Here is a 17,063-nt window from a genome sequence, read left to right as displayed (position 1 = left end):
TTGAACTGGTTCTTTTAATGATAAATCGTCAAACTGATTTGCAATGCATTAGTGAATCACTTGACTGTAAGATGACGGACACATTTTAAAGTGAGTGACATATCAGAATAAAAAAAACAAACAAACAATATTTCATGCAAAACACACCATATGAAACCGTATGAAAATGTACTAAAATATATTTACTAAATATTATAGCCTATACTATATAGTTACCATAAATTATTTTATTTATATATATATATATATATATAAAATTATTTTATTTTTTTTACTATTTATTTATGTAATTACAGAACAGAACACTTCTGGGAACACTTTTGAGTGAGGGCTGAAACGAATCAATTAATTGTTTGTATTGAACCAGTTCATTGAAACGAATTGTTCATTATTTATATATTTTTTTTAGCCGTAATAAAATGTATCTACTAAAATACATTATTATATGAAATATTATATACTATATAGTTACCATTTATATGTATGTATATGTATTTATTTATTTAATTGTTTAATTAGAAAACGGAACACTTCTGAGAACACGTTTGAGTGACGACTCGAACGAATCGATGAATCATTTGTATTGAACCAGATCATTGAAACGACATTAAAATGAAACGTGATTTCTTTTTTTACCAGTAGGAAAATCTAGTAAAATCTATTTACTATATATTATACACTATATAGTTACCATATATTTAAATAAATAAATAAATAATATATATATATACGTATATATATAAACAAACGTCTTTATTGAATTAGATTAATGAAACAAATTGTCCAAATGTACGATTCGTTAAAATGAAATTGGACTCCCCAATGCTAAAATTAATGTGAGTTTTAGAAAACAGTTTTGACAGGGTTACACTTTTGTATTAACGTCAAAATTTAGGTGGATGTTTGACTTGAAATGTAATATTTTGAAGTTTTCTGTATGCTCTTGACGTTTCCAAGTTTTTTCTCCTGTGTTTGCCAAAGGGTTTGACAGAGCGCAGCGTTTCAGATGTACTTTATATATTCTTTATGTTCACATTAGTAATTAAATTCACCCGTTAAATATCTTTGAAGAATTGTAGCGCTGGGTCTGGTTTGATTCATCTCAACATCTTTAAGACTGTTTCTCTTCGACATTTCCATCCTCATTGTAACTGAAGTGTTTTCACATGAAAGATTAACGGACTGTTTTGACAGAGATGTTGGTGAAGAGCGTAGTCTGGGCTTTAATAGAGAACAGAACATTGTGTGATGCTGACCAGATGCCTCGGGCTCGATCTGCTTTGAGTTTTCATGTGATCCATGGCTCCGCTCGGTCTGTCGAGGAACGAATCCATCTTGCCCTAATCTTTGCTGTTATCAGTTAAAAATGCAAAAAATGTGGAGGTCTGTAATTAGTCGACTTTAAGACACTTAAGCAAATCCTTCTCAAGTGGCTTTGATTACTAACAGTGTGCCATTTAGCAGACATTGGTTATCCAAAGCGACCTACTGTTAGCTGTTTGGAGAGACGAGCCCTTGGAGCAACTTCGGCCCCCATCAAAAACCTTTCAAAAGCCTGATATGATTTCTACACATTTCGTTTACTAAAATGTGCTTATAAAGTGGTAAAAATGTAACAAATATTGTTCTCCCTTGTGACATTGCAAATCAATTTAAGTTCGTCATTTTTTTCATGTCAAAATTTGTCATGTTTTTTCAAAGGCCGATACCGATATCTAGAGAGCAGGATGGCCGATATAAATGCCGATAAACTTGATGCAATTTAACAAAAAGTGTTGACTATTTTGACAAATCCATTGGTAGACTTTGGAACAGAAGGGAAAGTTTACACTTCTGTTAATCGGCCAAGCGAACACTATTATTGGCTGATGCCGATAATCACGAAATGGCCAAATATCGGCCGATATATCGGTCTATCACTAGTCAAAATGCTTAATATTGAATACGAAGAGTCAACTATAGGTAAATAATTGGTATTGATTCTCCTGAAAATTGTAAACACTGTGAATCTTCACTGTTGCTTTCAAAACATTGATTGAAATAACATTTGCTTGAGCAATGGTGTAGGTTTGAGATATAGTGGAGACCGGGGCTAGTTGTCACACGTTTTATTCCAGTAGATTTATTTTTGGAAGTCCATTTCTGCATAGCCACATACTTTGAAGTCTTGGCTACAAAAAAGCTTTTGAGCATGTTCACTGTTCGTTCCCAGGAAAAAAGACACAGTTCATTGAACACACGTTGACCTTTATGTGACAACATGAATGATCATCATATTCATGTATTATGGTATTACTATGGCACATGCCCAAAACCATAGGATAACCATGTATAAGATGTCCAAAAAAATGCTGTAATGCCCAAGTATTGTTTCTATGTGATAATCATAACAAATTTGTGTGTATTGTATTTTTCCGTTATGTTTCTTCAACGCATCATCAATGTTGTCCTGCAGGCTAACCTGCCCTTGCTGCAGAGGGAGCTGTTGCACTGCGCTCGGGCTGCTAAACAGACTCCAGCACAGTATCTGTCACAACACGAACATCTGCTGCTCAGCACCACCGTACCATCACCTGCCGACTCCACCGAACTTCTGCTGGAGCCCAGTGATGCCACCAAACGACACAGTCCCAACAGGTAAACACACTATACACAAACATATAACAGCAATGAAGTACTGTGCCAGTAGCATGGTACAGCTATCAGATGGTACACCAATGTACTTTTATATATACCCTGGTACTGAATGATTATCATATTTTTATAGCATAATATTAACATTCCTAGGTACTTTAAAGTGGTGACTGACCGATATAGCAATAATCGGTTGATATTTAGAATTTTTGGCTTCCCTATATGTGTTTCCATATCTCCTGATGACTGGTAATTTCTCTTTTCAACATTTTTGTACATTTTGAATAAATATTGCATCAAATAAGTGCTCAAATTATTTCAGCAAGTTTGTGTGGATCTTAAGTAAAGGATAATGCACAGTCAGCCGGTTGTTATCGCAAAATAAACCTCAAAAGGGTGATCAAGAACCCGACGAGAAGCGAAGTACACGGCTACTAACGGATTTGAGTTGAAATAACATTTTCATGTGAGAAGAGACAACAGAGTCTCCAGCTGAGTTCAATGCCGAGTTTTGTGTTTCTATTGCGAAAATGAGCGTTTGACTGCTGTGAAAAAGTATTTGCCCCCATCCTGATTTCTTCTATTTTTGTGTATTTTTCATACTAAATTGTTTTAGATCTTCAAACGAGATATAACATAAAACAAAGGCAGCCTGAGTATACACAAAATACAGTTTTCAAATATATAGATTTTTATTGAAGCAAAAAAGTTATCCAACACCTATATCACCCATGTGAAAAACTAACTGCCCCCTTAAACTTAATAGGTGGTTGTGCCGCCTTTAGCAGCAAGAACTGCAGCCAAACGCTTCCGATAACTGGAGATCAGTCTTTCACGACACTGTGGTGGAATTTGTCCCACTCTTCTTTGCAGAAATGCTTTAGTTCAGCCACACTGGAGGGTTTTCGAGTATGAACTGCCTGTTTAAGGTCCTGCCACAGCATCTCAATCGGGTTCAAGTCAGGGCTTTGACTAAGCCACTCCAAAACTTTAATTTAGCTTCTTTTGAGCCATTCAGAGGTGGATTTACTCCTATGCTTTGGATCATTGTCTTGCTGCATAATCCAGTTGCGCTTGAGCTTCAACACATGGACTGATGACCGGACGTTCTCCTTTAGGATTTTCTGGTAGAGAGCAGAATTCATGTTTCCATCAATTATTGCAAGTCGCCCTAAAACAGCAAAGCATCCTCACACCATCACACTACCACCACCATGCTTGACCGTAGGTATGATGATCTTTTTGTGGAGTTCTGTGTTTAATTTACAGCAGATGTAACGGGACCCCTGTCTTCCAAACAGTTCCACTTTCAACTCATCAGTGCACAGAACATTCTCCCAAAAGCTTTGAGGATCATCAAGGTGTGTTTTGGCAAAATTCAGACGAGCCTTAATGTTCTTCTGGGTTAGCAGTGGTTTTCGCCTCGCCACTCTTTCATGGATGGCATTTTTGGCCAGTGTCTTTCTGATAGTGGAGTCATGAACAGTGACCTTTATTGATGCGAGAGAGGCCTGCAGTTCCTTGGATGTTGTCCTTGGTTTTTTTGTGACTTCCTGGATGAGTCGTTGCTGTGCTCTTGGAGGAATTTTTGAAGGCCGGCCACTTCTGGGAAGGTTCACTACTGTGCCGAGTTTTCTCCATTTGGAGATAATGGCTCTCACTGTGGTTCTTTGGAGTCCCAGAGCCTTTGAAACAGCTTTGTAACCCTTTCCAGACTGATGTATTCACCTATCACCTTTTTCCTTATAATTTCTGGAATTTCTTTTGATCTTGGCATAGTGTGCAACCGGATGAGACCTTTTAGCCAACTTCAAGCTGCTGTAAAAGTTCTATTTATGTGTTGATTTGATTGAACAGGGCTGACAGTAATCAAGTCTGGGTGTGTCTAGTCCAGCTGAACCCCATTATGAATGCAGTTTCTTACCTGCACTAGCTATTTTAATCTGTATTAACTAAACGAGACAAAACTCACCATCCTTTTAAAATAAAAGAAGTGAAATCGAAACAACATCAAACAAACACAGGAGCGAGTTTTCTGGGGCAGTAAATGCTAGCACCTCTTAAATAGCCAAAGAGCAGGGGCTCGTAACACTCCGGATGTGTGCTCGTTATTCAGAAATATGAAACTGTTGGATGGCATGATTGACCAATCAGAATTAAGTATTCCAGAGGGCATTTTCAAGTATTCATTACTGTTGATAAATTGTGTTTTATATATTGTAATTATATCGGCCACTCTTCTTTGTAGATATTGTATCGGCATTGGCCTTTAAAAAAAAACATATAATATTTGAAGGAAGAACTGTTTATTCAAGTTTAATCAGGCATTCTTTTATTTTATTATTCTCTCTCATCAGAGGTAAAGAAAACGGTTTATACGAGCACCCGCCCGCACCTCTGGAACCTCCAGCCAAACGAATCTGCACTATTAGCCCCGCCCCCAGACACAGCCCTGCCCACCCACTTCAGCTCCCCACCCAGATCCACCCGACCCCGCCCCCTCTCCAACACTACGCCCTGGATGACATCACCACCCCTCACCTGTACAGAGAACCGCACCGCATACTAGAACTGAGAGAACTGAAGGAAAGACCGCGACTGCAAGGTACCGTAATTTTCAAACATTTCATTCTGGATTACTTTGGAAGTCTTGTGAAGTTCTGACATGTGTGTTTTTGTTGTTGTTGTGTTTATCAGGCAGTAACGGGGGTTACCGTGAGGACCCCGTCGATCACAGACTGACCGAGAGAGAATGGGCTGAAGAATGGAGACACCTCGATCATGTGAGGCTCCCTTTACAATTTATAAAACTCCCATTAATCCACTTTAAAGGGATCGATAGAAGATGTTAGGCAGAATATTAGCCTCCGTCGCCATTCACTTTCATAGTATAGAGAAAAAAGACTAGCCTCAACACCCCTCAAAGTACTAGTGTTTCGTTCATGAATGAATCGTGATTATGAACAAATCTTGTAATTGAACAAATCAATACCATTCACTTCCACACAACGCATTTAAAGGAAAAGTTCGCCAAAAATCATTTACTCACCCTCATGCCATCCCAGATGTGTATGACTTTCTTTCTTGTGCAGAACACAAATGAACATTTTGAGGAGAATATCTGAATGCAAGTGAATTTTGACCAAAACTTTGAAGCTCCGAAAAACACATAAAGGCATCTTAAAAGTAATCCATTGGACTCCAGTGGTTTAATCCATGTCTTCTGAAGGATCCCATTGGTTTTGGTTGAGAACGGACCAAAATGTAACACCTTTTCCACTGTATATCTTACCATTGCAGCCTCTAGACATGATCTTACTCGATTACACGTACATTTTCTTGATATGTGCAGTGTGCTAGATAGCGCTAGGAAATGTAATCGAGCTTAAAATCATGATCGCCAAGGAAACTGCTGATATCAAGATTTATACTGAAAAAGGAGTTATATTTTGGTCTGTTCCCATTCTAAACTGATTGGATCACTTCAGAAAACATGGATTAAACCACTGGAGTTTTATGGATTACTTTTATGCTGCATTAATGTGCTTTTTGGAGCTTCAAAGTTTTGGCACCCATTCACTTGCATTGTATGGCCCAACAGAGCTGAGATATTCTTCTAAAAATCTTCCTTTGTGTTCTGCAGAAGAAAGAAAGTCATACACATCTGGGATGGCATGAGGGTGAATAAATGATAAGAGAATTTTCATTTTTGGGTGAACTGTCCCTTTAAAGAATCAGTTGCATCAGTGATTCAACGACTCTCTCGTCTTAACACAGATAAAAGATTAATTTGTTGCCACCTACTGGCATATAAATGTAATTGCATTAATGCTGACTGAACAAGTCATGCAGGTTTGGAACAACATGAGGGTGTGCAACAATTCTTTGGGTGAATTATTCCTTTAATTCGCTTTAAATTAGGGGTTGCACGACTGCTTTTGTGACTAGGCGTTCAGACCGTCTGAAGTCTTGTGTTTCATGACTAGTCGACACAAAAGCATCTGAGCTAATCGAGTTCCTGCGACCCCTACTTTTAATCGACACTGCAATTAAGAAATGGTAAAAAAGTTTGACTTTGTCTCATTTTCTATTAGTCCATCGTACAGTGATGTTATAAGATGATATTACTGTGGTACTGTGATATAGGCCTATACTACGGCACAAGGAATATGGTATTATCATGGTTCATTGTTATTTTGTTGTTGGTGATATTGTCATGAATGTGTGTGCAAATGTTCTGTAATCTGATTGTAGGTGTTAAATTGCATCGTGGATATGGTGGAGAAGACACGGCACTCCGTGAGCGTTCTGCGGCGCTGTCAGGAGTCCGACCGCGATGAGCTTAATTACTGGCGCCGACGCTCCAACCAACACGACGATGGACGCAAGAACGGAGCCGCGGCAGGGAACGCACCCTTAATCAAAACACACAGCCCTCTGTCTGCAGTCAACTCAGGTGAGTCGTTCAGTTGATTCACGGGGCGGGGGTTGCTGTCCTTTTCTGCATATCGCTGCCCCCTTCCATTTCGCGGCCGGCCCACCGGGAAAAGTCCCAGTTCTCCCAATGGCCAGTCCGCCACTGCCTAAAAGCATCAATAAATTTGTCAAAATATTTAGTAACACTTTATTTTACAGTGTCCCTGTTACCCAAGCAAGAACAGAGTACTAAATAATGTAATAACATGGAACAACAACATGCACTTAATATGTAATTAAGTTATGGAACACGATGTACCTACACATTGTAATTATGTATGTGTAATAGACAAGTATTATTACATATGTGTAACAGGCCAGTCTTGTTACATACCTATTTGTGTAATAGGAAGATCTTGTTACATAAGTGAAACAGACAAATCCTGTTGCATGTAATAGTTTCATAATTACATTAAAATTGCATAATATTACATCGCATTAATCACTGTAAAATCAAGTGTACTGTACTTAAGTGTACTTCATGTGTAACTACATACCTTAACAAGCTGTGCTTAAGTTCCAGTTAACTCACAAGTACATGAATACATGTAATAGCTTTATAATTACACAATATTACATAGTATCAATCACTGTAAAATAAAGTGTATCTAGACTGTACTTAAAGGAACAGTTCACCCAAAAATGAAAATTTGCTGATAATTTACTCACCCATAGGCCATCCAAGATGTATCCGAGTTTCTTTCTTCATCAAAACATAATTTAAGACTTTTAGGATTTCATTTCATGCCTCCTCCTCTAAACAATGCAAGTAAATGTACTCCATTTTTTGACGGTCCAAAATGCATCTTTAGGGTGCATCACAATAATCCACACGACTCCAATCGACAAATAAAGTTCTTCTGAACGCAAACGATTGATTATTTTGAGAAACAAAACAATACTTATATACTTTTTAACTACAAATTGTGCTTCTGTACATTTCTGTGACGCGCTTATGTGAGGGATGACGTAAGGTTGTTGGTAAGGTCACGCGTCTCGTGGAGGAGGAGTCAGGAAGCGCGTCATTGTTTACATTGTGGGTTTTTTTTTTTTTTTAATGATTTTTTATTTTATTTTATATTGTTTTGAAATTGTTTTGGACTGTTTTGGTTTGTGAACGGCATAAGTTTTTCTTGTAAACAATGACGCGCTTCCTGACTCCTCCTCCACGTGACGCGTGACCTTACCAACGAGCTTACGTCATCCCTCTCATGAGCGCATGTCACAGAGATGTACGGAAGCGAACATTTGTAGTTAAAAAGTATATAAGTATTGTTTTGTTTCTCAAAATAATCAATCGTTTGCATTCAGAAGAACTTTATTTGTCAACTGGAGTCGTGTGGATTATTGTGATGCACCCTAAATATGCATTTTGGACCGTAAATTATCAGTAAGTTTTCATTTTTGGGGGAACTATTCCTTTAAGTATACTTAATGTGTAACTTAAAAAGCTGTGCTTAAGTTTAAATTAACTCACAAGTACACAGCTGAATATTTCAACTTGGAACAAAATGCAACAATTGAACAGTAAAACCAATTTTGACACAACCTGACTTATGCCCAAACACACAATAGACACATGCTGCCAATAATGATTTATGTGGAAATCACATGTAGAAAAGGTAATAGTTGTATTTTGTTACAATTGTGATATTTGACCATGCAAAGCCCGCCCAAGCACCAATGTTTGTCTGTTCCACGTGTGTAACAAGATATTCCTATTGCACATATGTAATAATACTTGTCTATTACACCTACATAATTACAATGTGTAAGTACATACTGTTCCATAACTTTATTACATATTAAGTACATGTTGTTTAATGTTATAACATCATGTAATACTCTGTACTTGGGTAATTACACAGTAACAGGGATACTGTAAAATAAAGTGTTACCAAATAATTTATAAAGATGCATGCAAGCAACGGGGAATGCATTGCAATTCTGCTAAAGAGCTAAATATTGCTCATTTCGAGGCAGTTCTTTGCAATGAATTAGTCAAAACGGTCCCCAAAATTGGTCTAAATGATTAATTAACAAACCTGTCTCAATCTAAATAATCTTTAAAAATGTGTATCCAGTTATCACAAACGCCTGGAAAGGTCATGAAAATGCATTAGTCAAAAATGGTGGGAACCCTATGTCGAATTATGTCAAATGTGTATAGCAGAGTGAATGTTGTGCAAAATGTATTCAGTGTTGATTGGTAGGATTTACAGGTATAGCCATGAGTGTGCCGACTGAGATTTCATTCAATTGACGTCTTTGACATATATAGACGACACGCCGTGTGTTTTTTATGTAGTTAGAAAAAGCCTTCATAAAGGGTAAAAAATGCCCCTAAAATTCCATATAGCACAGTTCCTTTCTACACTACCGTATACAGTAGAAAACTGGTTGAGTATGTATGTGTGCCTATATATGAGCATACATGTGTGTATTTTGTGTGTGTGTGATTGCATGCTGATAGAGCAGGTGTCAGTGTATTTGCTCCAGACTGCTACAGAAAGAATGTTTTCTCAAATCTGAGCTCTGGCTCGCGTTCCTCACCGCCATCTGTGACCAAACGCTGCCCAACATGAAGTCTTTAACTCAAATCATCCATTCCTTACGTGCTTCAAGTCTGTTCGTCATACATAGTTTTGAAATGTTTGTGTGATACTTGCATCATATATGTGTTTATTTTCCTTCACAGACTCTCAGAGGGAAGTCCCGCTGCGTGCCGGCTCTGGCTACGTGCCTGATGAGATCTGGAGGAAAGCCGGTAAGGGCGGCAACCCAGATGCACCCTGGGAAGCTCAGTTTGACAGTCATGTTTCTTATTAATCACACTTGCAGAATTGAAACAAGCTCTTTGTTAAATATTGTTACCGAAGTAAACATCACTAGAGACACAATAAGTGATAGTTATCATTTGTTTAAAATAATAACGTTCACACAAAAAATGGAAAATTCTTGAGAATGATTGTTGTCGTTTTTAAAGTTCCTTAACTCTATGGACCCGCCGGCAGGTCCAAAAGGGGGCGCTATATCGCGGAAAAAGTTTCCGCTTAAAATGTTCAAGTCCCCAGATACGTAAGTCAGGCATATTTGGTATCGTTTGAAAGCTTAGAATCTGAATCTTTTCAAATAAGCGCCACCTAGTGGTAATGGTTGAAATATAAATTAATATAAAAGTGTTTCACTTAAAAAAAAAAAAATAGTCAAGTCATATATCAAATGAAAGCTCTCATTCTCAGGAATGTGACTGTACAGTTTATTTAGTTGCCCTAATACGACAGTTCGAAAAGAATCACAAAGTGAAATGTGATTTCTGTAAGACATCAAATACAAACCTCTATTGCATGCGCGATCACTGGTGCTGACAGCCCCAAATAGCTACAAACTTCATATTTGCACTTACCTTAGGCAGTTTTTTACAAAATGAGCCATTTGTCACTTGTCTGTGAGCTTGCTTGTGTGATTAATCCAATGTTTTATCTAAGATGTCCAGAACAAATTATGCAGACCAGCAGGAAAACTATGCATAAAATTAATTTAAAAAATCATCGGATATATATATTATCGACAGGGTTCGTACAAGGTGCTTGAAGTGCTTGAATTTGGCTTTTTCAAATTTAAGTCCTGGAAAACCCTTGAAAATAGCAAATTTTACCAAGAGGTGCTTAAAAAGTTCTTGAATTATAAAAAATCTTAAAATACTTTGCTTAAATCATTTAGTAAATTAAATGTATTTATTTATTTTTGGAAACACACGACGACAGACCACTAGACCGCTGCTGAAGCTGGCAGCGCATAGACGCCGCCGTCACGTGACACCTGTTACTTTTGGCAGCGCTGTTCAGAATGGGCCAATCACAATCAAGTATTACTGGAGGATTTAAATATATATATATATATATATTTTATAGACAAGTATGAATTCTTGCAACTATCAGTTTTAATTAAATATTACTCTCCAGAGTGAAAAAATTAAACGTTCTGAGATTTGAATGCAGATCAATGGAGGATTCAGTTTTGTTTAGCCGTCTAGCGCCCCCTTGTGTAAAGACAGCTTTGTGTCTCACAAAATAGGTAATTTCTGACAATATTTGGGTCAATATCAAAATAAATTGACAAACATGTCCCTTGACTTTTTTAGTCATGAAAAAGCTTTCAAATAGTGAAAAAAAAAATTATTAAAAAAAAAAATGGTATAATTTTATAACCTAACCTTTAATGATATAAAATAGCTTGACTCTGTTTTGCAAATTTTTTAGAAAATATATTTGAAATTGTTAATTGCCTGAAAAAAATCCTCGTCCCCTTCATCTGGAGTACCACTTCTGTGACATGTAAAGTTATTTGTGTATTTATTTTGTACTTATTTTTAATAAAAGCATTAGTGCAAGGCCGAACAAGTGTGCAAAAAAGCAAAAGAAAATTATTATTAATAATTTAAATAATTTAAAAAGAATGTTTGTCCCTTGATTTTATGGCATTGCTGTTATCAATGTAAAAAACAATTTTTTTTTTTTTTTTTTGGACAAAACGTAGTGGAAAATAATTTTTAAGGTCAAAGTTCAGAGGCTGCTTAAATATGCATATAGGGATTTTTCCCAGCATGTTAAAAATGTATTATTTCACATTTTAACTAATATTTTTACACAAAAATATTTAGTGTTGTACCCCATTTAATCCTCGTTAGTATTAACTTGCTTCGTTTGTGAAACAAAATTAAATAATAAAAGAAAGAACAACAGTTGTCCTTTATGAATAAAATTTAATGTCATCATGTTACATAATGTTTACCCTCAGCGTTTATAGGCAAACACTGAACTGAACGGGAAATGTCAATATTTTGTAAGTTGGAAAGTCAAAATTTTTTTGAGTGACCCATTTGCAGTTTGGGTCAGTTCCTCACATAAATCTGTGACTTTAGAAGACATGAAAACAGCACATAAATCATATGGACGACTGTTTACAGACACAGTTATTCACTTTTGTTGGAAAGCGAAGTGCGTTTTAAGGGAGCACACTACAATAACACATCAGTTTCATCATGAATGAACAAAGAATCGTTATTGTGAGAATGTTAGTTAAAGATGTTCATTGTTGTACTTGTGATAAGTGGTGTTTTATAAAAATAAATTAACTGAACTGAAATTAATTCTAAATATTTTTATTTAAAATTAACAAAAATAATTTGTTTTAATGACATCTCGAGCATAGTCCTTGAAAACAAATAAAAATGTGCTTGAAAAGTCCTTGAATTTAACTTTGAAGCATCTGTACGAACCCTAAATCGACTATTGATGATAAAATGTCATATATCATCACAAAGGGGAGGATTTTCTTAGCTTTCTAATGACACCGAGATTGAGCTTCTAGTCCACTCAGAGGCCGAGATATTCGATGAAACAATGGGGGTGTTGCATGAACTTAAAATTAGACTGAATGTCTATGGACGAGCACATCTGTGAGGGCTGTGATGAGCGCCACCTACATTTTAGGCATTTAGTCCACAGTATGTGTAAATAATGCAGCTTTTAAATTTGAGTGGCAGGCGGCAGCCCCAAAATGCCCCAGAGTTGAAGAGGTTAAAAACATGTGCTGTGCAGATCCTAAAAAATGTTAGTATTGAACCACAATATCGGAAACATAACCAACAACCATGTGACCTCTACAGAGGAGGCGGTGAACGAGGTCAAGCGGCAGGCGATGGATGAGGTACAGAAGGCCGTGGCCGAGGCTGAGCAGAAAGCGTTCGAGATGATCACAGCTGAGAGAGCGAAGATGGAGAAGACTCTCGCCGAGGCCAAGAGAAAAGCCACTGAAGACGCCATACAGGTCATCAACGAACAGGAAGACTCGAGCGAGGTGAGCGTCTTGATTAAAGTTGTTTCAGATTTGCACATTTCTGTTTGACTGATTACCGTTATTTTTTAAATAGTATGTGAAACCGTACTAATCATGCAAAGATTAAGGCTATTTCGGAAATGGAAACTACTTACTGGGCAATGTACTGTACACTTTATATTGTTTACTAGTTAAAAATACTGTATTATTTGAAATGGCACGCATTATGCAACAATAAAAGCTATGTACTGAATGGAATACTAGCTTACTAGATACCGAATAATGCACAATATAGACTGTTTACTGCTAACTATTTTATTCTATTTATTATTAATTACTATTTATTTTTTATATTTTTTTTTATCAAGTGAAACAAATGCTTCAAACAGTACCTTGACCCTGTTGCAGGTTTAATTCAGAAAGTGCAATCTAGTTATCATTTCACAAATAAAAGCTTTCTGATGGTAAACTTTCCAAAGTAACTGTGTTTTAGAGGATGTTTTAAATTCGCTGAGGTTTACTTTGGTGAAATGCTTGGATCTGTTTGGTTTGAGTCACTCATGTCAAATATACACTATATTGCCAAAAGTATTCGCTCACCCATCCAAATAATTGAATTCAGGTGTTCCAATCACTTCCATGGCCACAGGTGTATAAAATGAAGCACCTAGGCATGCAGACTGCTTCTACAAACATTTGTGAAAGAATGGGCCGCTCTCAGGAGCTCAGTGAATTCCAGCGTGGTACTGTGATAGGATGCCACCTGTGCAACAAGTCCAGTCGTGAAATTTCCTCGCTACTAAATATTCCACAGTCAACTGTCAGTGGTATTATAACAAAGTGGAAGCGATTGGGAATGACAGCAACTCAGCCACGAAGTGGTAGGCCACGTAAAATGACAGAGCGGGGTCAGCGGATGCTGAGGCGCATAGTGCGCAGAGGTCGCCAACTTTCTGCAGAGTCAATCGCTACAGACCTCCAAAGTTCATGTGGCCTTCAGATTAGCTCAAGAACAGTGCGTAGAGAGCTTCATGGAATGGGTTTCCATGGCCGAGCAGCTGCATCCAAGCCATACATCACCAAGTGCAATGCAAAGCGTCGGATGCAGTGGTGTAAAGCACGCCGCCACTGGACTCTAGAGCAGTGGAGACGCGTTCTCTGGAGTGACGAATCACGCTTCTCCATCTGGCAATCTGATGGACGAGTCTGGGTTTGGCGGTTGCCAGGAGAACGGTACTTGTCTGACTGCATTGTGCCAACTGTGAAGTTTGGTGGAGGGGGGATTATGGTGTGGGGTTGTTTTTCAGGAGCTGGGCTTGGCCCCTTAGTTCCAGTGAAAGGAAATCTGAATGCTTCAGCATACCAAGAGATTTTGGACAATTCCATGCTCCCAACTTTGTGGGAACAGTTTGGGGATGGCCCCTTCCTGTTCCAACATGACTGCGCACCAGTGCACAAAGCAAGGTCCATAAAGACATGGATGAGTGAGTTTGGTGTGGAAGAACTTGACTGGCCTGCACAGAGTCATGACCTCAACCCGATAGAGCACCTTTGGGATGAATTAGAGCGAAGACTGTGAGCCAGGCCTTCTCGTCCAACATCAGTGTCTGACCTCACAAATGCACTTCTGGAAGAATGGTCAAAAATTCCCATAAACACACTCCTAAACCTTGTGGAAAGCCTTCCCAGAAGAGTTGAAGCTGTTATAGCTGCAAAGGGTGGGCCGATGTCATATTAAACCCTATGAATTAAGAATGGGATGTCACTTAAGTTCATATGCGTCTAAAGGCAGATGAGCGAATACTTTTGGCAATATAGTGTATATTAAAAAAAAAAACAAGAAAAAAAAACTGTTTTAGCCATAAGATTAAAAATAAAAAAAAAACCTATCAAGAATTAGACTATTTTAACATTGCAATAAAAAAACAAGGATAAAACTTTTGCTTTTACTTTGCAATAAAAAAATCAACTTTACAATAAAAAATCAAGGATTAGGCTATTTTTACATTGTGATTTTGAGGATCAGACTATTGCTTTTATTTGACAGTTTAAAGACTATTTTTCCATTTTGATTTAAAGGATTAGAATATTGTTTTAACTTTGCAATTACATTTTGTTTTAATTATTATTATTATTATTTTTATTTTATTTTATTTTTTTTACAATTTATAAAGAAAATTGAGGATTAGACTATTGTAAATTTTTTTTTTAAAGGATTACACTATTGTATTTACTTCACAATAATAAAAAAGCAAATTTGGGGTTTAAAAAAATCAAGGATTTGAATATTCTTTAAAAAAAAAGAAAAAAACAAAAAAAAAAAAACAAAGGCTATTTTTACATTGCAATTAAAAAAAACAAGGATACAATTTTTGTTTTTACTTTGCAATTTAAACAATGCGTTGTTGCATTTTTGTCAAATAAAACCCATCAAAACCGACCAACCTGCCAGTGACATTGATTGACTTGCCAAAGCCAATTTATTTGGATTGGGTGCTTTGCCAATGTTCTCTTTGGTTGGAGTGTTTTGCTGATCATCTATTAAACAACAGCTTACGATGTTTCTCTTTCTCTCTTAAGTGTTGTTGGAACTGCGGCCGTAAAGCCAGCGAGACCTGCAGCGGATGCAACGCGGCCCGTTACTGCGGCTCCTTCTGTCAGCATAAAGACTGGGAGCGACACCATCTCATCTGCAGCCCGGGTCTCCAGGCCCAGCCCAAACCCATGTCCGCTCTGAGCGCACGGATGCTGGCCAAAGCCCCTGAGAGCGGCCTCATCCCAAGCCCCGTCCTGGAGAAAACCTCCAGCACCTCGCGAGCATCCACACCGCCCACACCTGCGTCCTCCTCCACGCCGGACGCCAACGGACACTAGCACAAAGACGTCAGAGCGACAGGATTATGGTGATGGACTTAAAATGAGCAGATATTCTGATTCAGATTATCTGTTGGAAAACTCGCCAATAAGAGACGATTTTAAGTCTCTCCACACTGGATGTGACGAATCCACGAAAAGCACGTACAGCACATTCAGAACGACACAAAACAGGCATGGGTCTAGTGTTTGGCATCGCTTTTTGTGGTCAGCTTGCTTGTTTGGTACAAAACGCCTGTTGTGATCGAATCAACCTGCACAAATGTTTTGAGTCAAGTCTTTCTGTGAGTGTTTGTATGTGTATGTGTGCATGCATGTTGGGTTTCTGCTTGTAAATACAGTATCAAAGCAATATAAAACAGAATGCCAAGTGATCATTGATTCACCAAAGCTATCAATGCTGTGACATGTTCATATTTAGTTTCCTTATCAATGACTTAAGACAGTTTATCAATATTATCTAACAAGATTATCAGAATTTAGATGGAAATCTGGTACGTCGATACGTCACAAACTGATTTATGTGTGCTATATGTAAATATATTATATGTTAAGTGTAGCTAACAAACCTGGGTCTAACTGACCGGTCTCTATCAGGGTCCATACGCACATTAAACAACTTCTAATCATTAATCAATTAATTTAAAACCACTTTCTAATTAGACCCAGTTCTATATGAAACCGCTCAGTGTTCTGGTGTTGTGACACAATCTCAGGAGGATGTTATATGTAAATACTTTGATTTTTTCCACATTCAGAGTCAAACAAGGGTTTTTAGTTTCGTTCTTTAATTTCCACGTTGATGTCTTCAGCTACCTTTTTTTCGTTCGGTGCACAGGATGTTGAATTATTTTTTCATTTTCAAAATTCCTGTGTGAAATATAACGGCGCAAGAGAATCTATATTTTGTGAGCTACTTTGTGACATTCATTGTTTTCAACAATTCTTGAATATTAAGTAGGCATTAAAAAATAAATAAAGAAATGAACACTGGCACATGGCTTGAGGTGTGTTTGTTTTTTCTTGGTAAAAGGTCATTTTGTGGCATTTTATCTTGAGTTTCTTTCACTGTAGAGGAGTAACACTGACATGGTAAAACATTTCAAAAGGTTAAGAAAATTAATGATTTGGGGGTCTGGGTAGCTCAGCGAGTATTGACGCTGACTATCACTCCTGGAGTCACGAGTTCAAATCCAGGGTGTGCTGAGTGACTCCAGCCAGGTCTCCTAAGCAACCAA

General features: G+C 37.5%; 1 protein-coding gene across 2 annotated transcripts in view; it reads left to right on the top strand.

The window, feature by feature from the left end:
• LOC127449561 (protein CBFA2T2-like) overlaps positions 1-16,820 on the top strand; it is a 56,362-nt gene extending 39,542 nt beyond the window's left edge. For both annotated transcript variants that reach the window (XM_051713075.1, XM_051713076.1), the window contains exons 5-11: positions 2,456-2,637; positions 4,992-5,239; positions 5,332-5,417; positions 6,889-7,090; positions 9,809-9,877; positions 12,782-12,972; positions 15,532-16,820. In XM_051713075.1, the coding sequence (XP_051569035.1) occupies positions 2,456-2,637; positions 4,992-5,239; positions 5,332-5,417; positions 6,889-7,090; positions 9,809-9,877; positions 12,782-12,972; positions 15,532-15,825 (1,272 nt within the window). In that variant the 3' untranslated portion in view covers positions 15,826-16,820. The remainder of the gene's footprint in view (positions 1-2,455; positions 2,638-4,991; positions 5,240-5,331; positions 5,418-6,888; positions 7,091-9,808; positions 9,878-12,781; positions 12,973-15,531) is intronic.
• Positions 16,821-17,063: the final 243 nt, after the last annotated feature.

The sequence above is a fragment of the Myxocyprinus asiaticus genome, chromosome 12, assembly GCF_019703515.2.
Source record: "Myxocyprinus asiaticus isolate MX2 ecotype Aquarium Trade chromosome 12, UBuf_Myxa_2, whole genome shotgun sequence".
Classification (NCBI taxonomy): Eukaryota; Metazoa; Chordata; class Actinopteri; order Cypriniformes; family Catostomidae; genus Myxocyprinus; species Myxocyprinus asiaticus.
The sequence above is the reverse complement of the archived record's forward strand: the minus strand, read 5'-3'. Positions and strand labels throughout refer to the sequence as shown.